Genomic DNA, 22,501 nt, shown 5'->3' on the forward strand with positions numbered 1-22,501 from the left:
GAAAACTGAGTATTGTGCAAGTCGGAAACTGAACCCCCAATCAACCCTTGCACGATTCAGGCACATTGCGAACAGTATCGCTCTCATTGATCTGCTGAGCTTTTGCTTTTCAAGTTGCTTTGTGGTGAATTACGGGTGAATCTAAGAGGGAGCTCAATGGAGGCTACACGCAAGTCTCGAGCTCTGATTGCAGACGGGACCTGATGATCCGAAACTGACCAACTTGATGTTAATCGAAACTCGTCTGATGCGCGAAGCGGACGTCCACCTCGATCTCGTGCTATGGCATAGCATGGTAAGTTGACTAGAATGCAAGTCTAGTCATAGCACTACTCAATTCAATCATATCTAGTATAAACTTATTTTGCAACATCACCACTGTCAAATTGGTGAGCGAGACGGCACACCGTAGGACTCGCAAACAAATCTGTCACCCTGAGATCCAACCCTCGCGCGCGGGCCCGCGCCACCAAACCCATAGCCAGAATCGAATCACCACCCAAGCCGAAGAAGTCATGGTCAACCCCGAAATCCATGGGATCGATCTTCAAGGTGTCAGCAAACAGCTGAAACAGGGTCTGCTCGACCGGACTGGACGGCTCTCGCCTCTGCAGCGTGGGTGCATTGACGAATCTCTCCCGGGGCAATTCAGCGGCCCAGCTGCGCAGGCGGCCGCGATCTAGCTTGCGGGATTTGCTCAGGGGAAATGATTCCACGCTGAGGAATGCTGAGGGTATCATATACGCCGGCAGGGATGCTCTTAGAGTAGGCAGAGCAGCGGCAATTTGTGCGTGGATGGCTCCGCTCTGCTCGCGCCGCTGACGGATGAAGGCCGTCAAGATTGGGTGCGGGCTTCGACTGCTTCTGGTTCCATCTTCTCTCGGCACGACGACTTCAGCCACGGCCTCAGCGGCTTCGGGGAAGCTGCGGCGTAGGTGGTACTCCACCTCTCCAAGTTCAATGCGCTGGCCGCGCAGTTTGATCTGCGTGTCTTTGCGGCCAATAAATCGCAGCGTACCATCTGCTGTGTACTGTACTAGATCGCCGGTGCGATAAAGACGCGAACGAGGGTTGCTTTCTGAACGTCGGAGCCGTCGTAGCCACAGTGGGTGGGCCTCTGGCGCGATGAAGCTGGCGGCCGTCTTGATGGGTTCATTAAGATATCCGTAGCCTACGATAGGACTTTCCACGAGGAGCTCCCCGACTGTCCCAATGGGTGCCAGTTTCTGGTCGTTTTTTGTGTCCAAAACCCAGCATACTGCGCTTGTCGGCGGCCCAACGTTGTTCGGATCCTTCGTATTGTTGACGTTTTGGTTCAGAGTGGTAAGTATGGCACACTCGGCGGGGCCATATAGGTTCAGCAAATGCACGGCTGGAGACCACGTTGAGATATCCTCGGGCGCAATGGGCTCGCCTGCGAGGACTAGCGTCTTAAGTGAAGGGACGCTTTGAGGTTGAATGATGCGCGCCACAGACGGCGTCAAACATGCCCAATTGGCTTCCAGGCTGCGGATGACGTGAGAAAGATCTCCTTCTCGGTCCCTGGCTGAAGGGATGCAGATACAACCGCCGGCCACCAAGGTCAGCAGATGATCTGCGATGCTGATATCAAACGCATAGGCGGCGAACTGGAAGACTCGCGAAGTGTTATGTAACGATAGGGCGACGCTGTTGGCCTTCGCGCTCGTGCACCACGACTCATGCGATATAACGGCACCTTTGGGCTTTCCTGTCGACCCCGAGGTAAATACTGCATACAGGGCATTTTTGGGATCGACCTTGGGCTTGGGACATGATGGGATCCCTTGACCCAAACTCCACGCGCGGTGAGAGTTGCCCAGGATAATATAGCTCTTAGTGATATGAGCTGCACGAGACGCATTCGTCTCTGACGTGATGATGAATGGCGCTTTTGCATCATTGCAGATCCCAGTGAGCCTCTGTGTTGGATGGGAGTCATCCAGTAGAATAAATGCGCCCCCCGCCTTCATCACTGCAAGCATTGCGATGCTGATCCAGCGGGATTTCTCGAAGTATAGAGGGATGAATACATTGGGACCCACGCCTTGACCCCCGAGATAGGCCGCCATTTCAGATGAGATCTGATCCATCTCTCGGTACGTAAAATTACCATCCCAGGCACACACAGCGGGGGAATTAGGTTGAGTGAGACCTCGCTTCTGGATCCATTCATGAGCACATACCTGCACTGTCTCCGGGAGTGCGCCATTCCATTGTTTTAATTGCGACCAGTCCTCGGGACAGATAGTGTCCAGCTCGCATAGACCAGTCTCTTCAGACCCGTTCGTTAAGACTTGCATGATATGTCTAAGCTGCTTCAGCATACGGTCCATCTGCACGTGAGGTACAACGTGCGGATCGAACGTTGCCTCAATCTGTATCATACCAGGCCCTTGCTGACAGATCATGGTAATGGCGTAGGAGCTGAATGCCCCTATGGCTGATTGGTCCTGCTTTCTAGCAAACATCCAATCACCGCCGGTCTCCTCTGGTTGGATGACAATGTGGCTCTGAAAATCACAGACTTTGCTGGCTCCCTCGCTCAGCCGCCGCAGATTTTGAAGCCCTATCTGCTCATACGGACTTGCATCCAGGTAAAATTGACGTAGCTGCTTGAGGCTCGCTTTCACGGTCATATCGGGTTCCAGAACTAGTCTGAGAGGAATGGTAGCGATTGTTGGACCAGTAATGTCCTCGACCCCAAGCACAGGGGCACCACGGCCATGAACCGTGAGGCCAAAAGCGACATCGGACGTGTCGGTGTAGAGTGCAACGAGAATTCCCCAGGCTAACTTCAGTTTGTCGGCAAGTGTATACTCACTTCGATTGCTCTTGCCGACGGGAATTTGAATCGCTTGCATTACCGTGGACGTCGGGGTGTAAGCCGGTGAGGGTAGCGAAGGAAAGCTTACGCTGCGCACTTCGGTGAAGCGACCTTTCCAGAATGCCTCCCTTTCAGCAGATGTAACGCCAATGTACCCAATGAAAGGGCTGAATGGCTTCTTTTCCAGGTTGTTCCCATTGTACGCCGCTTCGAGATCCCGAAGAAGCACAGAAAGGCCCCAGCCATCAGACAAGGTGTGATGCACAATCAGCGTGAAGATTGGCAGCTGCGACGAAGACCCCACCTCAAGTCGGGCACGAATCCAGGGCCTTCCCATCTCGCAGGCAAGCGAAGTATCCCAAATCTGTGGTTCTTCAGGGTTACGTGACTTAACCTCCAGCGCAACTTCTCGGCAAACTACGGCCTGATAAACTTCACCGTTGCTAGTCTGGATAAATCTAGTTCGAAGAATCGGATGGGCGTGCACCAACACATTCCAAGCGGATCGAAACCGGTAGGCATTTACCTGCATGGGTATCTCATATCGGAAGACGCCAATATATGAGCCTGGCTTCTTGGCTGCAAGCGCAATAAGTCCTTGCTGTAAGGGTGTGCAAGGATAAATGTCTCCAATCTCCTTTTCGTGATCTAGTCCACACTGACGCGTGGCTTGCTCAATGACACATGCTTGTGCATCACGAGTGGAAATGAGACCAAAGGGCTGGATCGTACTCAACTTTGAGACAGTATAAACTCGTTTCACCATGTCTCCGAGGGCTGGGTGGCCATATAAATCCGCTATATCTAGTTTCAACCCTTCCTTTCTTGCCAGACCGGCAAGCTTCATCGCTGCCACAGAGGTACCACCGAGACCAAAGAAGCTATCTTGGAGGCCTATATTGTCGGGGCTGATGTCGAGGACTCTGGACCACAGCAGCTGGAGCTTTCGCTCCATTGAGCTGGAGGGCATGCTTTTCTTCGCGGCAAAGCCCCCAGAATATCGACGGAGCTCATTCTGTGTCAGGCCTGCGGCCAACTTGCGAAGCATTTTCCGGTCGCTCTTTCCATTGCTCGTAAGAGGCATTGAGAGCAAGGGCAGGAATGCCCTGGGAACCATGTACTCGGGAAGCAACTCGGCCAACTTCGCTTGAAGCATTTCCACCTTTGTATACAGCTCTTCCGTCGGTTCCTCCAGCCAGTCGGTCTTGGAACCGTGTTCCCCGGTTTGGCGTGACTTCAGCACAAGGAATGCGATCAGGATTGAGGCAGAAGACTCCTCTGAGCCAGACAGCATGTCAACCACAACGTCGACGGCGTCAGGAGCCAGTAATTTAATGTGATGCTCCACTTCTCCAGTATCGAGACGCTGGCCGTGGAGCTTTATCTGCATATCCTTTCGTCCAATGTACTGGATCGAGTTCTTCGCGGCGTTGAAAACGACCAGGTCTCCTGTTTTATACATACGCCAACGACTTTCTTGGGGCATCAATTTTTGGTACCATTCAGGTGGCGTGATAAACACCTCAGCCGTACGTGGATCGTTGAGATATCCGCGTGCAACCATGGGACCCTCCAGCAATAATTCTCCGACCTCGCCCGGTGCAGTCAATTTGTGGCTCGTAGGGTCAATAACCCAGCAGTTGACTCCCACGCCTCTTCCCAGCTCGGTGGGGTCTGGCTTTTGATCAAGTCGTAGAGTCGTTGCCATGCATCCGATTGTGCACTCGGTAGGACCGTAACCGCTGATGCATTGTACATGAGGCATCCATTTCTCGACGTCGCCTTCTCGCAGAGCCTCGCCTCCAATTACCAGTGTTTGCAAAGTGCATAAGTCCTCCGGCTCCAACACCCGCGTGAGAGATGGAGTCAAGAAAGACCATGTACAGTCCATGCGTCGACAGGCTTCCCCTAGATTGTTTTTCCGCTCCTGTTCTGACGGTATACATACGCATCCGCCCATCACCAAAGGGGCAAAGATATCCAGCAAAGATGCATCAAACGCATGGGAGGCAAACTGGAAGACACGAGTGCTCTCTCGTATATTCAGTGCAGCACTGTTCATCAATACACTGGTCGAAAGAGATCGGTGCTCGACAACCACTCCTTTGGGTTTGCCGGAAGTGCCCGACGTGAAGACCACATAGGCAGTATTGTCGCATGTGATCTTGGGTAAGGGCCTCAAACCCGTCAAAACTGTTGAGAACGTGGTGTCATTGTCGTCATCGATCACGATGGTCTTTCCACCAAAATTCACTTTCGCGGCTGTGGCCTTCGTGGCGATCATCACGTTTGCAGAACCCCTTCGATAGATTTCCTCCAAGCGCTGAGCGGGATGGGATGGATCCAAGGGCACAAATGCAGCTCCAGATTTTAGAACGCCCAGTAACGCTACAGGATACCAGCGAGATTTCTCCGAGCAAACCGGAACGAAGTCTCCCAATGTGACTCCACAGTCACACAAATAGGATGCAAGAGAGGACGAGAGGCGATCGAGAGCGGCGAAGGTCAATCCTCCGTTCCAGGCAGCGATAGCCTCACGAGCTGGATGTGTGAGGGCTTGTTGGTGAACCAGCTCATGTATGCAGATCTCGATGGACTTAAGAGTCCTGGAGTTGAAAGCACATAGTTGCTGTAGCTGCTTCGGATCGAGCTCGTCTTCAGCCACTGATTCCAACGCTTGTTGGTTGCTGTCCGTGGCGCCCTTGGCGGAAATCCTCAGGGAATCATGGTTTTCGTTTTCGATAACATTGATCTGGGTCATGGTTGTGTACTTGTCTGTCTGAAATGAAAGAGAATGAGGTTGTTGCGAAGATAAGCAGAGTATACGAATGTGAAGCTCGGTCGAGGCAATGGGTGCAAGATAAGGAGGGCCTCAAAATCACAGTACGCTTTCTAGTCTGTCGATGTGCTTTTGGAGATGAGAGCCGATGGCAAAGAAAGATTCCAGGAAGTTGGAAAGGATGCAAAAAGAGAGTCGGCCGGCGGGTTGGCGATCAACACTTGCCTTGTTTCTTTACAATACCTACCACTCCGGTTCACCAACTGTCAGGTTCTAAGGTATGTCACTTGTCTTCCAAATTGTTGGAAACGCAATGGATCATACATGAATCTGCATCAATCCGGTCTAAGTTAATCCAAAACCAGTCGTTCGCACGCCCCTGGACCCTCAAAATTCCTGTTCCCCATACAATAACAGGCAAGGCTCGCTTGTCAAAGCTGCACAACTCCGAAAAAGGGGCTGTGTATCTCCACATTCCAGGCTAAAATGACGTTCAATCAATCCCCAACTGCGTTATCCCGCAGACCCGAATCCTATCTCTGGTCGACGTCTGCCCACTATGATCCAATTCCTTGCCTGTCGAGATTATGTGTCAGGTTTCATGCCATGTATGGGCTCATTGAGTCAGTAGCCGTACGTTATGATGACCAGTTTTGCACCAAGAATGGGCTGGTTCAGGATTACGAACATTCTTAAATCACCTAAAGTAAGCATACAGGATTGCATTATCCGATCATCTACACAATATCTGATGAAAGCAGAATTCCAATCCGTCTCCCTTAAGAACAACCTGTCGGACATTTTTGCGCAACAACAACTGCTACACTGGGGAAGAACATCGACTGTCCAAGATTATTCATTCCTCTCACTATGGCCACTATCTGTGAAACAATCCAGCCGTCTCCGGCCTTTTTGCTTGACAAACATAGTTCGAAGGATCCGGTGCTACAGGACATCAGAAAGTCCATGGAGCTTCTGGACTTGAAATCCGGCGTGCTCTCAGGACTCCTGCAGTCTCAAAAATCAGTGCCATCTCTGCTCCTCTGGGACGAAAAAGGGCTCAAGAGATTCAATGAATGGACCGAGTGTCCCCACTATTACCCCAAATCGAAAGAGTCGGAGATCCTCGAGGCGAACAAACACCGGATGGCCGAAGCTCTACCAAGCAAAACGGTACTGATTGAGCTGGGTTGTGGGTACGTGAACCTATCTTTGAAGATTCGAGGTCATGCGACTGTATTGAACCACGGTCATGGTCTGACTTACTCACAGAAACCTGCACAAAACACTTATCATCTTGTCTGCCCTCGCCACGCAAGGCAAAGAGGTCCAATACTACGCCGTGGACGTCTCGGAGTCAGCACTGCGCACCAGCCTTCGGGCTTTGCAAGCAGAGATGAACTGTTTCCCGACAATCCGCATCTCGGGTCTGATTGGCACCTACGATGACTGCGTGGACTGGATCACCAACAATCCTGCCACTGCTCATGCGCCTTCAGTCACCTTCCTCTGGGTCGGAAATAGCGTAGCGAATCTCTCGAAGGCCGAAGCAAGCAATCTCATGGGCTCTTTCCGTCAGGCCTGCTGTACCGCGGGGATCCAATGTCGCTTCCTCGTTTCTGCAGACGCCTGCACAGACGCGAGCAAGCTGATCAAGGCCTACAACCCTAGGTTTGGGCCATCGTGCAGTTTCCTCCGCCATGGTATACAGCATGTCAATAGACTGTTTGGAATGAGCTTGTTCGAGGACGCAATTTGGGACTGCACCATAGAGTACGACCGACAAGCAAGTGAAATCCTAGCTTTCTACTCTCCGAAAGTTGACGTCGCGTGGGCGCTGGATTCCGGGCCTGTGACCGTGCATCAAGGGGAAATGATATTCTTCTTCCGCAGTGGGAAATGGAATGAGGAACAAATGGGGAATATTGCACGGCAGAGCGGGTTTCAGGTTTCGCAGGTGTGGAAGGATTCGCAAGAGGAGTATGGTAAGTCGAGCCCAGACGATCCGTGGTGGTGGTGCTGGTCACCTACTGACTGGTTCCCCAGGCTTCTATCTACTGTCTTCGTAGCAGCATCTGCAACGTCCGTTTTCCTGTGACCCATAGCTATGATCACCTTCCTGAATAATTCCAAGTTTTGAGCCAGGTAGTCCAAGCATAAGATTAACCCTGGCCATGGAAAATGGCTCTACGAAGTGTAGATTGCATTCCCGTTGTTCTAGTTAATGTTTCTTGACCAACCACTTTCGCCAGATGTGTATCTGTATTCAAGGGTTCGTATTCAAGATCCGTGATAAATGCGACGTGATGAGGGATGTATATGTCCTTTTCGTATATGCGGATGCATAGACCTCAGTGCAGACGCTCTCTACCGCCGTCTATCACCACATCAGTTGTTGGAACAGACTGGTACGGATGCACGGAGGCCTACTTGGCTCCTCTGGGTTCCGTAGCTCGCCTCGAAAGCTCTAATTTCGTCACCATCAAGCATCCAACAGCCCGGTGGACTGCAATGCAATCCCGCATCCAACAGACAGCACGCGTATGCAAGTCTGGACAAAAGAGGTGATTGTATTTCTAAGTGAGCTTTGAGGCAAGGCACTAGCAGAATGGCAGCCAACAACGGAGCGGGAAGCCCGACTAACAACTACCGACTGACCTTTCCGTGTGAGACAGAACGCCCCTTGCATAGACTATTTCCACAACAAGGCAGCACTCAACGATGACAAGGCAATCTGCGTGGCAAGCTCATGCAAAATCACGTTTCGGGGCCAGGGAAGCTGAAGTGGTACAACATGCTTCAGGCATTTTGCAACGTCATCCTGACATCCTGAACTCTATCCTCGAAGCAAAATCAACTTAAGCAACGCACCACAAAGGAGCAGGAGACGTGGTACGGATCCGGCTAAGCGATCTAAAACCACGCAAAGCTTTGGTTTCAATCTATATTGGCAGGACCTGCGCTGGCGAATCACGATTTAAGGATAGGTCACCGGGTGACATTTTCGGTCCGGGGTAATTCGAGGCCCACTCAATCAATGAGGAAATTCTTTCATTCCTTGCGTCCGTTGATGATTTGGTTAGATACCGGTCGATGCGCACAGGTCAAGTATCTGTCAGAATCGAGGGGCAAGACGTCTCATGGTAGACATCTCCATGCGTTCGGTTTTCTTTGCCAAAGAAATTGCAGTATGTGTCTTCCTCTGTCGACCTTGCAGCCCAGAAGAACACAAAGAAGTCAGGTTTCACAAGTTCGAATGCCCTTCGCTGCGTTAGGTAGGCGACCGGCTGGTTATCTTTGTTCAGCCACCGCGAAACCTGATTGTTACCTCTGGCTCGTGGCTAGACAGGACTTTTGACACCACATCCTTGGTCGCTGAATGCCATTTCAAGAAATGATCATGTATGGGCCCTGAAGCAGTAGTTGATAATCAAGTAAGCGATCAATCGAAGCCAGATACAGACAATATACCATGCTTTCCGGAATCTTACAGACAGTAAGACGCAGATCAGGGCAGAAAAATGACAGTATACATGATGTCCATCAATTGCCTCCGTCCTCTCCACCTCGGATGCCAAGAAACATGCCAAAAGACTACTTTCGTTTGACATGGAAGATCATTGTTTGTTAGAACTGGTACATGGTTTCGAGGATAAGCAAGAACGCACCTAATAAAAAAAGAAAGCTTGGATGTATATAGTGGATGATACATCCACGTAAACGTTAGTCCATCGGCCAACGGAAATCGGCTTCATCGCACAATAACTATAAATAATGAAGCACCTTTGGGCTGCCATAGGCTTCATAATTGCTGTGTTCTTCTTGACCGCGATCAAGAAACGGACAAGACCCAGGTTCCCTCCCGGTCCACCTGGACTTCCAATTATAGGAAATCTTCACCAGTATCCGTCCAGCCTGGCCAGGTTGACCTTCGATAAATGGCACAAACAATACGGGCCACTCGTGGGACTATCACTGGGGTCAAGACGGGTCATTATCATTGGGAATGTCTCGATTGCCAATGAACTATTCGCAAAACGCGGCCGCATCTACAGCTCTCGGCCTCGCATGGTCATGGCTCTAGATAACTTGACGCATGGGATGCACACGGTCTTCCTTCCGTATGGACCCCGATGGCGAGCGCATAATCGCATCCACAAGACCATTCTCCCACCGAGCAAGGCAATGCATTTCCACGAGCTTCTCGAGGCTGAAGCAAAGCTAACTCTCCGTGATATGCTGCATGGAAACGACTGGGACCGAAGCATTGTCCGCTTTACGTCGAGCGTCGTATACAGCCTTGCGTATGGCAAACGTCTCAAAGGCGATGAGATAGAGATCCAGCAAATGTCTGTGTTTGTGGAGGAGACCATGCGCGCTATCTCTGGGTCCTGGCTGGTGGACATCTTGCCCGTGGTCAATTTACTTCCGAGCATGCTCAACCCCTGGAAACGATTCGGGAATCGCTGCCACCAGGAGGCGGTGCGAATCTTCGCAGAGAGCAGTAGACGAGCTATGACCGCACCGGGATGGAATTTCACAAAACATGTTCAAACGAAGGAACGAACCACCGGGCTCAACGACGAAGAACTTCTTTATATAGTCGGAGTGCTCTTTCAAGCTGGTCTTGATTCCACTTCAACGAGCCTTCGGTATTGCGTCCTAGCATGTGTTCTGCACCCCGAGAAAATGGCTGAAGCTCAACGAGAACTGGATGCTGTGGTTGGGAGAGATCGTCTCCCCAATCTGGAGGATCTACCAGAGCTTCCATATACAAGAGCATTTATCAAGGAGGTTCTTCGCTGGCGGCCTATCACAGTTGGGTCATTAGCGCACTGCAGCTCTGAGCATGACACATTCATGGGCTATGATATACCTAAAGGCTCGGTTGTCATACTCAACCATTGGTCTGCCGCTCTGAGCACCGAGACCTACGGATCAGATGCCGCCTTGTTTCGTCCGGAGCGGTGGCTTGAAGACCCTCACCTGCCGCTTCTTGCATTTGGTTGTGGGCGAAGGGCTTGCTCAGGGCAGTTCCTCGCTGTGAAGGAGCTCGAAGTCCTGATTCCCAACATTCTCTGGGCTTATAATATCGAAACGGGCTCTTGTAATGGAACCAAGGTAAAATTGGATCCTTGGAATCTTCAGGAGATCGGTGGTCTCCTCCGACCGCCCCCATTTCCAGCCACATTCACCCCGCGTGACGAGAATAGGCGAGCTTTGATTGCGCGGGAGTCCGAGTCGGTAGATGCAGAGGGCCTCCAAGGTATCTTGAATCGCATTCAAACGTCTGTGGATCGGGCATGAACGGATTACACTGGTGTATTGTAAATCAAATTATTAGCATAATTGAAGAAGTTAATAGAGGATATGCAAGACACATTGATTATACCCCAAGCTCTCTGAAGTCAAGATTGTGATACGAAGAAGATCAAAGATGCACGTCGAGAGCGATTTGTTTGGCACACAGGATGAGTTTCCTAGTTGGGTATGCCAGACATTGTCACGGGGTAATTCGACCATAGAAGGTAGTTATCCCGAGAGTGCTTCTGTTCTGTGACAACTCCATCCCCTCGGAATCTCTCCATCTCTCCATCTCAAAACTCACTCTTTCTCGGATTATTGCACGTTAGCTATATCGTGAGGCTTCCAGAGCCAAGAGCCAAATTCGCACAGCTTTCACTAGGCAAGGCAAGGGTCCAGAAGGATACATGCATCGGTCGAGAGCAAAGATCAGATGCATGTATGGTTGAGGAGAAACTTGGCCAGTCGAGGCCACTGCTTGATGGCACTAAGATCAATCCTTCGCTTGACCAACGCACCTCTCTGAGTCCAATCTCGATCTGGGAGAGAATTTTATTGCGCTCTCGGTTCTGGGTCACTACTGGACACAAAATAATCATATATTTATCATAACTCCAGGTTTGTTACTTCAGTCTGAGCCTGTAGAATCCGCTGCCCCTCACAGACGCCTATCGTGACGACCTTACAGAAGCTAAATTCCCCTCTACTGTTCTACTATATCGCAGACTTCTTCAACATTTCTTGGCCAATTAGACTTCAATGCCAACTGACGTCAATTCAAGTTTCATTGGAAGATTTTCCGGATTGCAGTGAGTGGTGCAAAAGCTAATGTACAGTCCTTGATTGGTATGTTCTGCCTTGTTCATAGATAATGTATCCACTCACCCCGCGGAGCCCGGCTATCACTGCAGTAACTCTTGCCCTCATCCAGCAGTCAGGAGTCAGGTTCAAGTCCAAGAGATCTATCCCCATGTCTCTTTTGTGTCAGAAGGCCTCGAAAATCAGGTATATATCACATTCAGCTGGCGACCATCATCCATGGTGTGGTGGCCGCTCTCTTCCTCTTGTTCTCAAGCGCAGTAAAGCTCGCTGCTAAGCGGAGGCAGACCTGAGCAGCCGGACTGAAACACCGTCATAGTGGCTTGTCGTCAGCTTCTCGTCGATTATCGGCTGCGTCACAGGAAACTGGTCCGCTTGCGCTGGTTCCAACCCGTTGAAACGTTGCATGACTTTGACAAGAACGTAGCTGGTCTGCGCGATAGCATAGTGTTCTGTAACAAGCAATCAGCACCAGCTTTACCCACTTCCTAGGGGCTCACACTCACGACCAGGACAGATCCGGGGCCCGAAATTGAAAGGTATGAATTCACAAGGCTGTAGCTGCAGATCTTCCCACCGCTCCGGTCGAAATGCGCAGGCATCGGATCCCCAAATGTCCTCTCTCTTGTGGAGGGCTGCCGTACTGTAACAAACCCTATCACCCTTGCGAATGAAGATCGGTGAACTGCCGTCCGGACCGCCACCCATCGGTAATGTCGTATCCCGAAGGGCCACACGCATGTTAAAGGGGACTGGAGGTATCAGTCTCAACGCTGTTCTTACCGTCAGCTTCATCCCGAGCCAAAAACCAAGGCAATTGACAGTGGTGGAGGGGGTTTACCTTCATCGAGAACATGGCGTAAGTAGCTCATCTTGCTCAGTGTAGCCATGTTGATCTCTTCTCTAGGATTGGACAGGTCGTCCCCAAAAACCTCCCGAATCTCGGCCTGCAATTTGTCCCAAACACGCGGGTGTCGCGCCAACAAGTAGAAGGTCGAGGCAAGGAGGCTAGGCGGGTCGCGGGATGCGGCAATGAATACCTGGGAGATCTGACTGCGCAGAGCCTGACGGTCACTGGCGTGCTCTGCCAGACTGTCCAGGTACGTGAAACCAGGGTCAGACTGCTCGACCTTCCCCATTTTCCTGCGCTCGACGGCCCGGTCCGCGAAATAATCAGCAAAGTTCTGGATGGTTCGATTGTCCCGGTGATATGTACGGGTGTTGAAGACCCAGTAGACTTGGCTCAATATTGTTCGCCACGCTGTCATCCGCTCGGATCGTTTGATCGCTTCCGAGAAGCGTTGTCCGTGAGTCGACGAGGTTGTGTTTTGCTCTGAGCCGTTCAGTCGAAAAAGCGGAGAGGTTGCCGCATCTTCACCGAGAAAGTAGTTGGTGGTAGACATGAGGAACAGTTGTTCCAACTGATCTTCTATATCGATCGTCGAGCCGTCTGTGGGTAGACCTGCCAGGAATCTGTCGACTAGCCTGTCAAACTGCGTGAAGTCGGACCACTGGATAATGTTAGCCACAATCCTCAATCCCAATGCTTAAGAACGGATACATAAATGGAACAATCCTACCCTTTTCTGTGCAAACATAGGCGTTATCATCTTCCTCGAATGTGACCAGGCTTCGCCGTCGAGCGTAAAAATCCCTTTCCCCAGAAACGGCTTCCATGCCCTCTGACGGCTTGGCGCCATACCGAAGTCGCTGAATTTGGTGGACAGAACTGTTTGGATATTGTCCGGAGAGATAGTGAAGATCATATTATTGTTTGCCATAGAGAATCTGAAGGTGTGGCCGTACTGGTGGTGCTGCTGTTCGAGGAACGGGAGCCATTGTCGGTCATATGCGGCGCGTAACAAAGAGAATCCATATCGAAGACCTGAGACTTGATGTTGTGCCTCTTCGCAACCCCAAGCGCGGATCTTCTTGTTTCTGCAGTACTTTTGCCAGCAGATGTAGGTGAAGACGCTGAGTGCGTAGATCGCGAGGCTGATCGGGTGAAAATAAGGAAGCATGGTTAGAATGAGAAGCGTGGCTGGTTGTCTAGAGGAGACTTTGAGTATGATACTGGCAAGGATGGTAGCTGGCCTGATTTTTATAGTTCCATGTCTCTATGATCACTGCCCAGCAGTTGACTATGTTCCCAGTCATACTCCTATGTTGCCCACCACGTGAGTAGTCTCTATCTGTAAACGAAGCCATACTATATGACGCTTGATCTTCTGTCTGTACGACCTGCAATCCTGACGAATGGCCTCTGATACGGACTGATCAGTGATTCCCATGCCCTGATCTACCAAGAGTGACGACAGAGCGGCACGCCCCAATCACGGTTCTACTATGCATGCAACATGCATCAATAGTGAGATGCAATCTAGACGTGATCTTTACTGCGATATGATGCAAGGTAATAAGAAAAGCTACCATTCCGGGATATACGTGCAGCTGGCCTTTCTCAATGAAGTCGCGACATGACGATCAGCACCAGAGTACCGACGCACCGGTTCAATGGACCTGCGAAGAATTTAAAAGGATGACAGCCAATGACGTTTATATGTACTGAGAAAGTCATAGTCTGGTGAGCACCTCGTCGTGACGACCGGCCCAAGCCCCATCGTATGTTTATTATTCTTTCTTCGGAGTGAGGCCCTCTATACCGGGTTTGTTATCTATGTCTGCCATGTTCTTCACGTTTTGAACACTCGATCCTCCTATCAAGCTATATCCAAGTGTTGTCAATCTGCATATTCTAGTCTGTCGCCAGCGAGAGCCAGATATGGGAAAACGTGTTCTAGATCATCTTTCAGTCAGCGTCAAATGCCCATATCCCTCCCATCCCGGCTAGTTGAACCAGACGACTATAGAGCCGTGAATATGTGAGCGTGAGGAGTTTGAATGGGACTATATTTCCGACACAGACCCACGAATTGGAAGCCAGAAAATTCGAAAATCGGTCGATCAGCTGGGACAGGAGCGTGTAGATCTTGCATGCTTTGGCGGGTTCAACATACCAGCCAACTCCCACGCGCCTTGAAGATGACGGAATTGCTATCTCTGCTTATCAGCTGCTTCCGACGCACATCATCGTTGGAAAGAGACGTCAGACGCTTCCCTGTACTCTGTCGCTCTCTGCAAAGAATCATGTATTAAAACTAAACTGCCTCAAACTATGAACAGTAGTCCCCGAAACCACCGCTTCGCTTTACTCCCGCGGATTTTTCTCAACTACAGGGAAGATGTGGGAAGCCTTTTCAAAGAAAGTGATTGTAATTACTGGCGGGTCAGGCTTTCTGGGGACTGTCCTTGCCCATCGCATCGTGTCGTCCACCAATGCCGCCCGTGTGTATGTGATCTCAAGATCAGACACGCAGTGCGTACCACCACCCACCCTCCTATGATCCCGCGCGGAGAGACTCACAATGAGCAGACATGTCCACCGCAAATGGGAAGAGAGACTGGCACTCTTCGGCCTCGAAGCCCTCGCGCACGACAAGATAACCATAATCCAAGGAAACACCCAGCTCCCCAACATGGGCATGGCCGAGGAAGACGTTATCCACCTCCAAAGAACAGCCAACTTCATCATCCACGCCGCCTCCTCCATCAACCTCAAAAAGCCACTCCCAGCCCTAACCGACCCCGTCATCCGCGCCAGCCTCCACGTCGCCGACTTCGCCCTGGGCTGCGCGAACCTCATCCAGCTCGCCTTTGTCTCCACAGCCTACGTCAACGCCTTCCTCTACTGGACCCCTGCTGCCCACAAAGAACCATCATCAATTGAAGAACGCATCTACCCGCTCTCCGAGGGGGACCCCGCCCGCCCCGCCATCACCGAATGGCACGAAGTCGAGCAGCATGGCTCGAGCTGGGAGTACAAAGCACACGCGTTCCCAGCCGCCTACACCTACGCGAAGCACCTGACCGAGCGTCTCCTGCTCGAGCGCTTCCGTCTCGCTGACGTCGCGCACAAACTCCTCATCATGCGGCCATCGAGCATCGGGCCCGCGCAGGGCTATCCCTGTCCGGGGTTCAGTTTCGCGGAGTCGGCGCCGGTCGTCGCCGCAGCGGCCGCGCTACTGCTCGCGCCGTTCCAGACCGTCACGATCCCGAGCTCGCTGGACCACCCGGATGAGGAGAGCCTGTGCGATGAGGTGCCGGTGGATGTCGTCGCGGAGCGGATCCTGGCGCATCTTGCGTGTGGCACGGCGGGGATCGTGCATGCGGTGGCGGGGGAGGCGGGGCAGATGTGTCTTGGGCGGTTCTGGGCGGAGGTGCACGCTTGTGATCGCATGCCCTGGCAGAAGAGAGTGAGGTATGTTCCGGAGGGGACGCCGGAGGATGCGCTGCATCCTATCGCACGGGTGTACAATGGTCTCGGCATGGCTCGGCTCGCTTTTGCGGATGAGCGCACGGTGCAGCTCGAGAGGCGGCTGAGGGAAGCAGGGCTCTCGACCTCCTCGCTGTTTCTGCAGAACAGGGATCAGTATCATCAGTTAGCGGGGCGGGCGGTTGCGGTGGAAGCAGGTATGCGGCTTGTTGCACACCATAGCCGCTTGCTCACGTTGATGTACTGGGTTTTCTACGCGAGGGCGGGATGTAAGCCACAGCAGCGGGCTCGGTTTGAGAACGCCGTCAAGCAGGTAGTGGTGGTCGTCCTACTGGTCTTGGCTGTGGGCTACTGTTTAGGCTGGCTTCTCTCCTCTTTGGTTTGATCGTCGATAGTCTCTATACTAAATTCGGGTCCTGTCTAGGATATTTCTGCACAGTGGAAGCCGTGAGGATTGCGTCGGGCCTAACCCGGCACCAGGGAGTCACTTTATGACTATCCACGGATCCGAGGAGCCGAGTGCCGGAATGATAGGAGACCCGAGTGAGAAGCGCTACTGCTTCTATGTGTAGATTGTGCTCTAAAGATAATTATTGTTTCCTGTACTTGGTCTTGTTTGTTTGCAGAGGCTTCTGTATTCTTCCCTGTATGATTCCACAATAGGCGCCGACAATTTGCGCGCAACCTTGAAAAGTAGAAAAGTAGATTTGTAGCAGTGTCAACAAATCACTTACCGCAAGAAAAGCCCCACGGACCGGAAAATCTACGGTGCCATCAAGAACGGGCCACTGCTCTATCAGAGTTATATAGCACATTTCTAAAAATGGTACGTCGTAGTCCTCGACGTATGGAATCAACAATGAGATTGCACCAATGACACTTCATGTGCGTCAAGTTGGTGGAGTGCCTCCCCGATGCATTGGGATCGTCATGGCCCGCTCATATAGCCAAAGGTCAAATTGACACTCAGACTCTAGGTGGTGATAGGACCTTCGAGCACATATGTCTCGGGTTGGAGCGCTGGCAGGACCTAAATGAAACAAAGGCCTCAATCGAGGAATTGGCATAGCGCTAGCCGTACCATCCGTCCACTGCTTATCTTCGGTCACAACCACGAGCGATAAGATGTGCTTGGAGTCAATATCCAGGATCGTCCGGAGAAGGCTTGGGTGAAATGAGACGGATGTTTCGCAAGTGGGGTAGTATCGGCGATGATCTAGCCCCAATCTATCAATTAATATTAGTGCTGTTTCTGACTGGCTGAAAAGGCTGCAGCACCCGTAATGATAGTCACCTCAATTTCACGCGTCTGCGTCTGCGTCTGCGTGAAATTTGTGATGTGCACCCCACCTGTGGAGCACACCACAAGCTTCGTGGATGATCAAGGACGGGAAGTCGATTCGTCATGGATGCAGAAACATTAGACCATGAATCTTCCTACTTCGACATTTAAAACTTGCTGTGTGACGTCTGCTTCCTGTGAGAGTTGTTGCGATATCTACCAGCTCTGGCAAAGTATTCGTGTCATTATGCAGCCGGCTAGAGACGGCCCAAACCGAAGTGTCCCACGCTGGCTGAAATATTTCTTGAAAATTCAGCTAGAACGTATTTTGAGCTTTCGGCTGGGACATGAATCAGCAGCTGGCAAGACTCCAAGCCCAGAGTGTGGTTGGAATAGCTATACGCTCTTTGTGCAACAAGAAATACATAGACTAAGGTTAAGTAAAATGGAAAAGCACGTCGAACATCTCACAAGAGCTGGAAATCCCAACTGGAGCCTCTATGCACCTTCGCTTCAATTCTCAAAATATGGCCATAGCGCTCGGGGGGGATGATACCCCACCAGGCATATTCAGAGGTACAGATGTGACAAAGAAGGTCCAGCGCTGAAGTCCTTCACATGTTCGTGCCAGCGCTTCTAGATCAAAGAGCTCGCCTATAGACAATTAGCACCGGCTATTATACTGAGTCTACACTGGCTCATTGGCCTACCGATCGGCATTCCCCATCCCGCAAGGACGTATTCATGAAGGAAAAGATCAGGAGATTGTGGTGGATATACCTACCCAATGTCAGAGAAGGAGTAGTGCAAAGCAGCTAAAATGACATGACATGTGCGATCTCACCTCCCAACTGATAGCATCACTCGCTATGGCTGCAAACCCAGTATCCCATAACCAACGAAGCATGTCGACAGTAGCCTCCACTCCGGCATGCTGGGGGTTTTTATTCGCAGAATATTGCTGTTTCTGAACATCTGTCATGACATTGTCCCACTCTTTGATAACTCCGATTCGTATAAAGAGGATGTCGCCTATTTGAAAGGCGATGCTGCATTCTTTTGCAATCTCCAAAATGTCTGAGAGTCTGACTTGATGGGTTGAGAAAGTGGTATACTGTATCCCGCGCCTCGCAGCCCACGTGGCGTAGTCGATGAGTACCCCCCGACCTACAAAGAGCGGTTCAGTGCAAAAGCAAATGAGATATGACACAATGGTGGACTTATAGCTGAACGGCTTACCGGCTATGCCCGCGCGTGCCCAGTGCTGTAAGCCGATCCGATCATTTTTCCGGTCATTGATTTCGGCCGCAGTCGTTCCGCCGTAGAAGACACGCTCTGATTGACCTGGCACCGTCTGTGAGAAATGTCTTAGACCATCCCATTGACTGCTCTGCTCTGCGAATGGCTTAGTATAGTAAGAGAAAGGCTAGATTAATCCTTGCCTTACGTGGGTTCATCGTGTAGATATCATCAAAGGCCACCCCGCCTAGCAAGGGCACAATGCGATGTTGGCATGGCTGACGATTCAGATTTGGATAATCTAGCTTGGTCAATTCCCAAGCCATAGTCACCCGCCGGCCTGTCTTGATCTCGGATGCTGCCGCCTTGGCCACTACTTCAGGTGTCAAGATGGACAGCTTCCCGAGGCCTTCTTCATGGCTTCCGGGTTCCCCTATCCAGACCTGCTTGGGATTTGGAAGCAGGTCGAAGGGTGTGTCGAAAACTGATTGTTTATCCGTCATGGCTGAGCATACGCCGTACTTGGGCTTCTGGTTCTTCTGGAGCTAGATGTAATAGGTGTGAGCGATAAGTTGTTCGAAGAAACGGTGGTGGGGTTGCTTTCTGTGTATGTAGACACAATCGAGAACTGACTCGCGTTGGCTGGAATGGCTGCTCATGTTCAAGATTGTCAGTGTACAGGACTTGTATCTCCAGCTTTGGCTGCAAGGAGTGCTATGCTAGCATCACAATACAATACCTACCAGATCGACTATCAGGCCGAATTTGCAGAACGCGTTCGACTGATTAACGAGGAATGACTGAGACTTGGAGGAAGCATGGCTTGTAAGACCTTTGAGACTCGTGTTGGAAGTCAGAAGTGGACAAGTTCAGCTTGGGGAAACAAACATGGCACAAACTGGGACCGGGGAGGGACAAGGCGGGGGATCAGCACGAGGCGACAGCCACCCCTCCATCCTCCCTTTCTTCTCCTTTTTCCTCGTCCTCTTCCTCCAATGCTTTGATAGTTGTCTATGAAGAGTTTGAACAATTTTTTCTCAGCACGGAAACTGAATTGGACTACCTTGAGCTGCTGGTCTTGCACCAGCCAAGATATGAGTAGCGTTGGGAGTAGGGATATCACCCCGCTCGGCCTAGCAAGAAGAGGGCAAATGTGTTCTCTATTTCAATCCATGTGGATGACTGTCTTGCAGAGTAGTCTGCATAAGCAAGCCTTTCTCGGTCGCACACTCGGCAAGGCTGTGGCTGATGAAGCCGAGCTACTGGACTCGTTTTTTAAAACTGGAGTGCTCAATACATATTTATTGCTCTCTTGCCAGTCGAAGTCTGATGTACCATCATGGGCACATTCGGACTACAAACAAGTGCCTATAACAGGTTGGTCACAGCCTTTGTTGCTGTGGGATCGATAGTAAGACTCTCACTGTAACGGTACTGTCATTCGAATAGCACCTCACATTCGTTTACTAAGACATACGGTTATTGCTCCTCCATTATCTCGAGCACCATTGGCCAGCCGGAATGGTATACCTACTTCGAACTTCCTCGGGAGGGTCAGCATGGATACAGGTCGATCACAACATCCGCCATATCAACCTCCAACGGTGTGTACAGCGCAGGAGGTGCCGTTGGATGTCTCTTCATCATGTGGTCATGCGACTTCTTCGGGCGAAAGCGTAATATCTAACTGGGCGCTTTCCTCGCCATGTTTGGCGGTGCCCTCCAGGGTGGTGCCGACTCGCTAAGGTACGCCCTGTACTATCCCAGATATTCGAAAAAGCCGTTAATCTGATGTCTCCTCAGCATGTTTCAGGCAGGTCGCTTCATCTGTGGCTTGGGCATTGGTATATTGGTGACCGTCTGCCCTATGTATTTATCCGAGATATCGAGCGCTTTCCGCCAGGGTTGGCTTGTGGGCTATCATGCAATCTTTCTGGTCTTTGGATACATGCTTGCTGGCTGGGTTGGCTATGCATGTTACTTCGCGCAGGGCCAAATGGGGACTTTTGGTTGGAGGTTTCCGCTCTGTCTACAATGCCTATCACCCTTAATACTACTTGTTGGGTCTCCTGGATTCCCCGCTCTCCTCGCTGGCTGATCATCAAGAGCAAGCAGAGTGAGGCACAGTCTGTCTTGGAGCGACTGCGCAAGTCCCCCGATGATCCTGACAGCCTTGTTGGCAAGGAAGAATACCATTAGACCACTCAGCAGATCCAGCGGAGAGCGATCGATTATCTACTTATGGCAGCGTATGAAAAGCAGTCGTCAAGAAGGAATCGTACCAGAAACGTATGATCATCGGGTTCCTGACTCAATGGGGGGCCGAGTTTGGTGCGCCTCTAATCACAGTACGTCGCACTCCTACCAATCTTATTAATTAGCTGCTGACGGCATAACAGAACAACTATGCCGTTATCTTGTATACCAATCTTGGAATGACAGGCAGTACGCCCTTGTTGTTGAGTGCAGTATGGTTGACCACGGCCGGTAAGAGATTCTTAGTCTTACCTTGAGCCAGCACGCTCTCACACCTATCAACTAGGAATCATATATAATCTGCTCGGAGCTTGGCTTCATGACCGCGTAAATTCGAGGAGGAGGATGTACATCACCGGTTTCATCGGTATTATCATCACTACCTCATGCTAAGCCGCCGTGACAGCACAATATGCCGGGACTAAGAATCGAGTGGGAAACGGATTTGGTATTTTCCTCATCAATCTCTACTTAGCTTTCCGGGGGAAAGATGGCTTTTGAAAGCCACAGGCATCTCTACTGATTACGAACAGGACTTTCTGCGATACCACTATGTACTTGTCCGTGTCTGAGATTCTCCCCACCGAGATTCGGCCGATTGGCATGGTCTTTTCATTGTTTGGACAGTTTGCCGGTGAGTATTGGCCAGATGACAACTTGAGTCGTCATGGCTTAGTGAAGGGGAGCAACCTTTATCCTGCTTGAAACGGCTCCGATGGGCTTCAACAGCATCGGGTGGAAGTACTACCTGGTCATCATTTGCTGGTCTGCCTTCTTTGTTCCAGGTAGGTAGCACTGACCTACTGAGGTTGAGAATTAGCCCACTAGGCAGCCACTGACTGAATCCGTAGTTATCTATCTCATCTTCCCTGAGACTGCCCGTTCGACCCCGGAGGAAGTGGCAAGGAATTTTGATGAACAGGTGGCCGTCCGTCTCACGGATGCTACTGAAGAAGAGAAGGCACGACTTGAACGGGATCTTGCAGCGAGGTTTCACTCCTACCATCTATTCAACACAAATAGAGAGAACCAGGCTCTTGACAGTCCTACTGATCATCAGGTCTGATCAGGGTCATTACAGCCGAGTGCTCTGACCATTACGGAAGGACATACTACTAAAGTCACATCCGAGCGACCGATAGCTTTTTGAATTCTTTCCACATGCCTACGTTCAGCTGGCTCATTGTGAGTTGCAACTTGCTAGTGACTCGGGTGTTTGGTTTGATTTCTCTTCGCTGCAACTGACGCGTTGTGGCTGAGACGTGCGACTGTGTCCAAAGCTATTGTCCTCAGGAGTCGCTGTGGGGACCTCAAGTGGCACCGAGAGAATTTGAGCCAATAAGATGAGGCGAAGGCCAACGACGAATTGGCCGAGCGTCGGGTGGAATTGTGAGTTCGAGCGCACTGATCTGGAGTGGAACGAACATGGCTAGGTTAAGTGAGACTAGGTAGGTGTGTGGGGGGAGGTGAGGGTAGCTTGTAATTCTAAGATAGTCAATCTGAAGGATGGGTCCTCGATGGCATGGTACATACTTTAGTTGACGGCATGAAGCATCCGTCAGATAAAGAAAAGGCGGGTGATTGACGGGGAAGGTCAATCAAAGTCAAACCATTGTCTGTTCCTCAGTCTCCTCAAGGTCATTC

General features: G+C 51.0%; 7 protein-coding genes across 7 annotated transcripts; 4 read left to right on the forward strand and 3 right to left on the reverse strand.

Moving 5' to 3' along the window:
• Window positions 1–455: 455 nt before the first annotated feature.
• On the reverse strand, window positions 456–5,495 carry BP01DRAFT_269560 (acetyl-CoA synthetase-like protein; the record flags this gene model as incomplete). Its single annotated transcript, XM_025571381.1, has 1 exon — window positions 456–5,495. A coding segment is annotated over one exon (5,040 nt), but the record flags the coding sequence as incomplete, so codon positions are not given.
• Window positions 5,496–6,385: 890 nt separating this feature from the next.
• BP01DRAFT_389173 (uncharacterized protein) lies at window positions 6,386–7,693 on the forward strand (the record flags this gene model as incomplete). The annotated part of the gene is made up of 3 exons (XM_025577893.1): window positions 6,386–6,820; window positions 6,897–7,609; window positions 7,671–7,693. The coding sequence occupies exons 1-3, from the start codon at window positions 6,495–6,497 to the stop codon at window positions 7,691–7,693; spliced, it is 1,062 nt and encodes a 353-aa protein (XP_025434553.1). The 5' UTR covers window positions 6,386–6,494.
• Window positions 7,694–9,398: 1,705 nt separating this feature from the next.
• Window positions 9,399–11,800, forward strand: BP01DRAFT_413671 (cytochrome P450; the record flags this gene model as incomplete). The annotated part of the gene is made up of 2 exons (XM_025579012.1): window positions 9,399–10,890; window positions 11,739–11,800. The coding sequence occupies 2 exons, from the start codon at window positions 9,399–9,401 to the stop codon at window positions 11,798–11,800; spliced, it is 1,554 nt and encodes a 517-aa protein (XP_025434554.1).
• A 4-nt stretch (window positions 11,801–11,804) lies between these two features.
• BP01DRAFT_406074 (cytochrome P450) lies at window positions 11,805–13,768 on the reverse strand (the record flags this gene model as incomplete). Its single annotated transcript, XM_025578754.1, has 4 exons — window positions 11,805–12,199; window positions 12,254–12,520; window positions 12,589–13,258; window positions 13,328–13,768. 4 exons carry the CDS (start codon window positions 13,766–13,768, stop codon window positions 12,021–12,023), a joined length of 1,557 nt encoding a protein of 518 aa, XP_025434555.1. The 3' UTR covers window positions 11,805–12,020.
• Window positions 13,769–14,989: 1,221 nt separating this feature from the next.
• BP01DRAFT_406079 (male sterility domain-containing protein) lies at window positions 14,990–16,652 on the forward strand (the record flags this gene model as incomplete). Its single annotated transcript, XM_025578755.1, has 3 exons — window positions 14,990–15,123; window positions 15,181–16,349; window positions 16,561–16,652. 3 exons carry the CDS (start codon window positions 14,990–14,992, stop codon window positions 16,650–16,652), a joined length of 1,395 nt encoding a protein of 464 aa, XP_025434556.1.
• Window positions 16,653–17,671: 1,019 nt separating this feature from the next.
• On the reverse strand, window positions 17,672–19,199 carry BP01DRAFT_151297 (uncharacterized protein). Its single transcript, XM_025570633.1, has 4 exons — window positions 18,810–19,199; window positions 18,207–18,757; window positions 18,073–18,142; window positions 17,672–18,016 (listed from the first exon to the last, which is right to left on the reverse strand). The coding sequence occupies exons 1-4, from the start codon at window positions 19,102–19,104 to the stop codon at window positions 17,883–17,885; spliced, it is 1,050 nt and encodes a 349-aa protein (XP_025434557.1). The 5' UTR covers window positions 19,105–19,199; the 3' UTR covers window positions 17,672–17,882.
• Window positions 19,200–19,583: 384 nt separating this feature from the next.
• BP01DRAFT_413673 (putative MFS sugar transporter) lies at window positions 19,584–22,416 on the forward strand. The gene is made up of 10 exons (XM_025579013.1): window positions 19,584–20,012; window positions 20,073–20,251; window positions 20,405–20,660; window positions 20,708–20,776; window positions 20,872–20,949; window positions 21,001–21,088; window positions 21,144–21,224; window positions 21,264–21,305; window positions 21,544–21,642; window positions 21,709–22,416. Exons 1-10 carry the CDS (start codon window positions 19,941–19,943, stop codon window positions 21,921–21,923), a joined length of 1,179 nt encoding a protein of 392 aa, XP_025434558.1. The 5' UTR covers window positions 19,584–19,940; the 3' UTR covers window positions 21,924–22,416.
• The last annotated feature ends 85 nt before the right edge of the window (window positions 22,417–22,501 follow it).

This window comes from Aspergillus saccharolyticus, assembly GCF_003184585.1.
Source record: "Aspergillus saccharolyticus JOP 1030-1 unplaced genomic scaffold BP01scaffold_4, whole genome shotgun sequence".
NCBI lineage: Eukaryota > Fungi > Ascomycota > Eurotiomycetes > Eurotiales > Aspergillaceae > Aspergillus > Aspergillus saccharolyticus.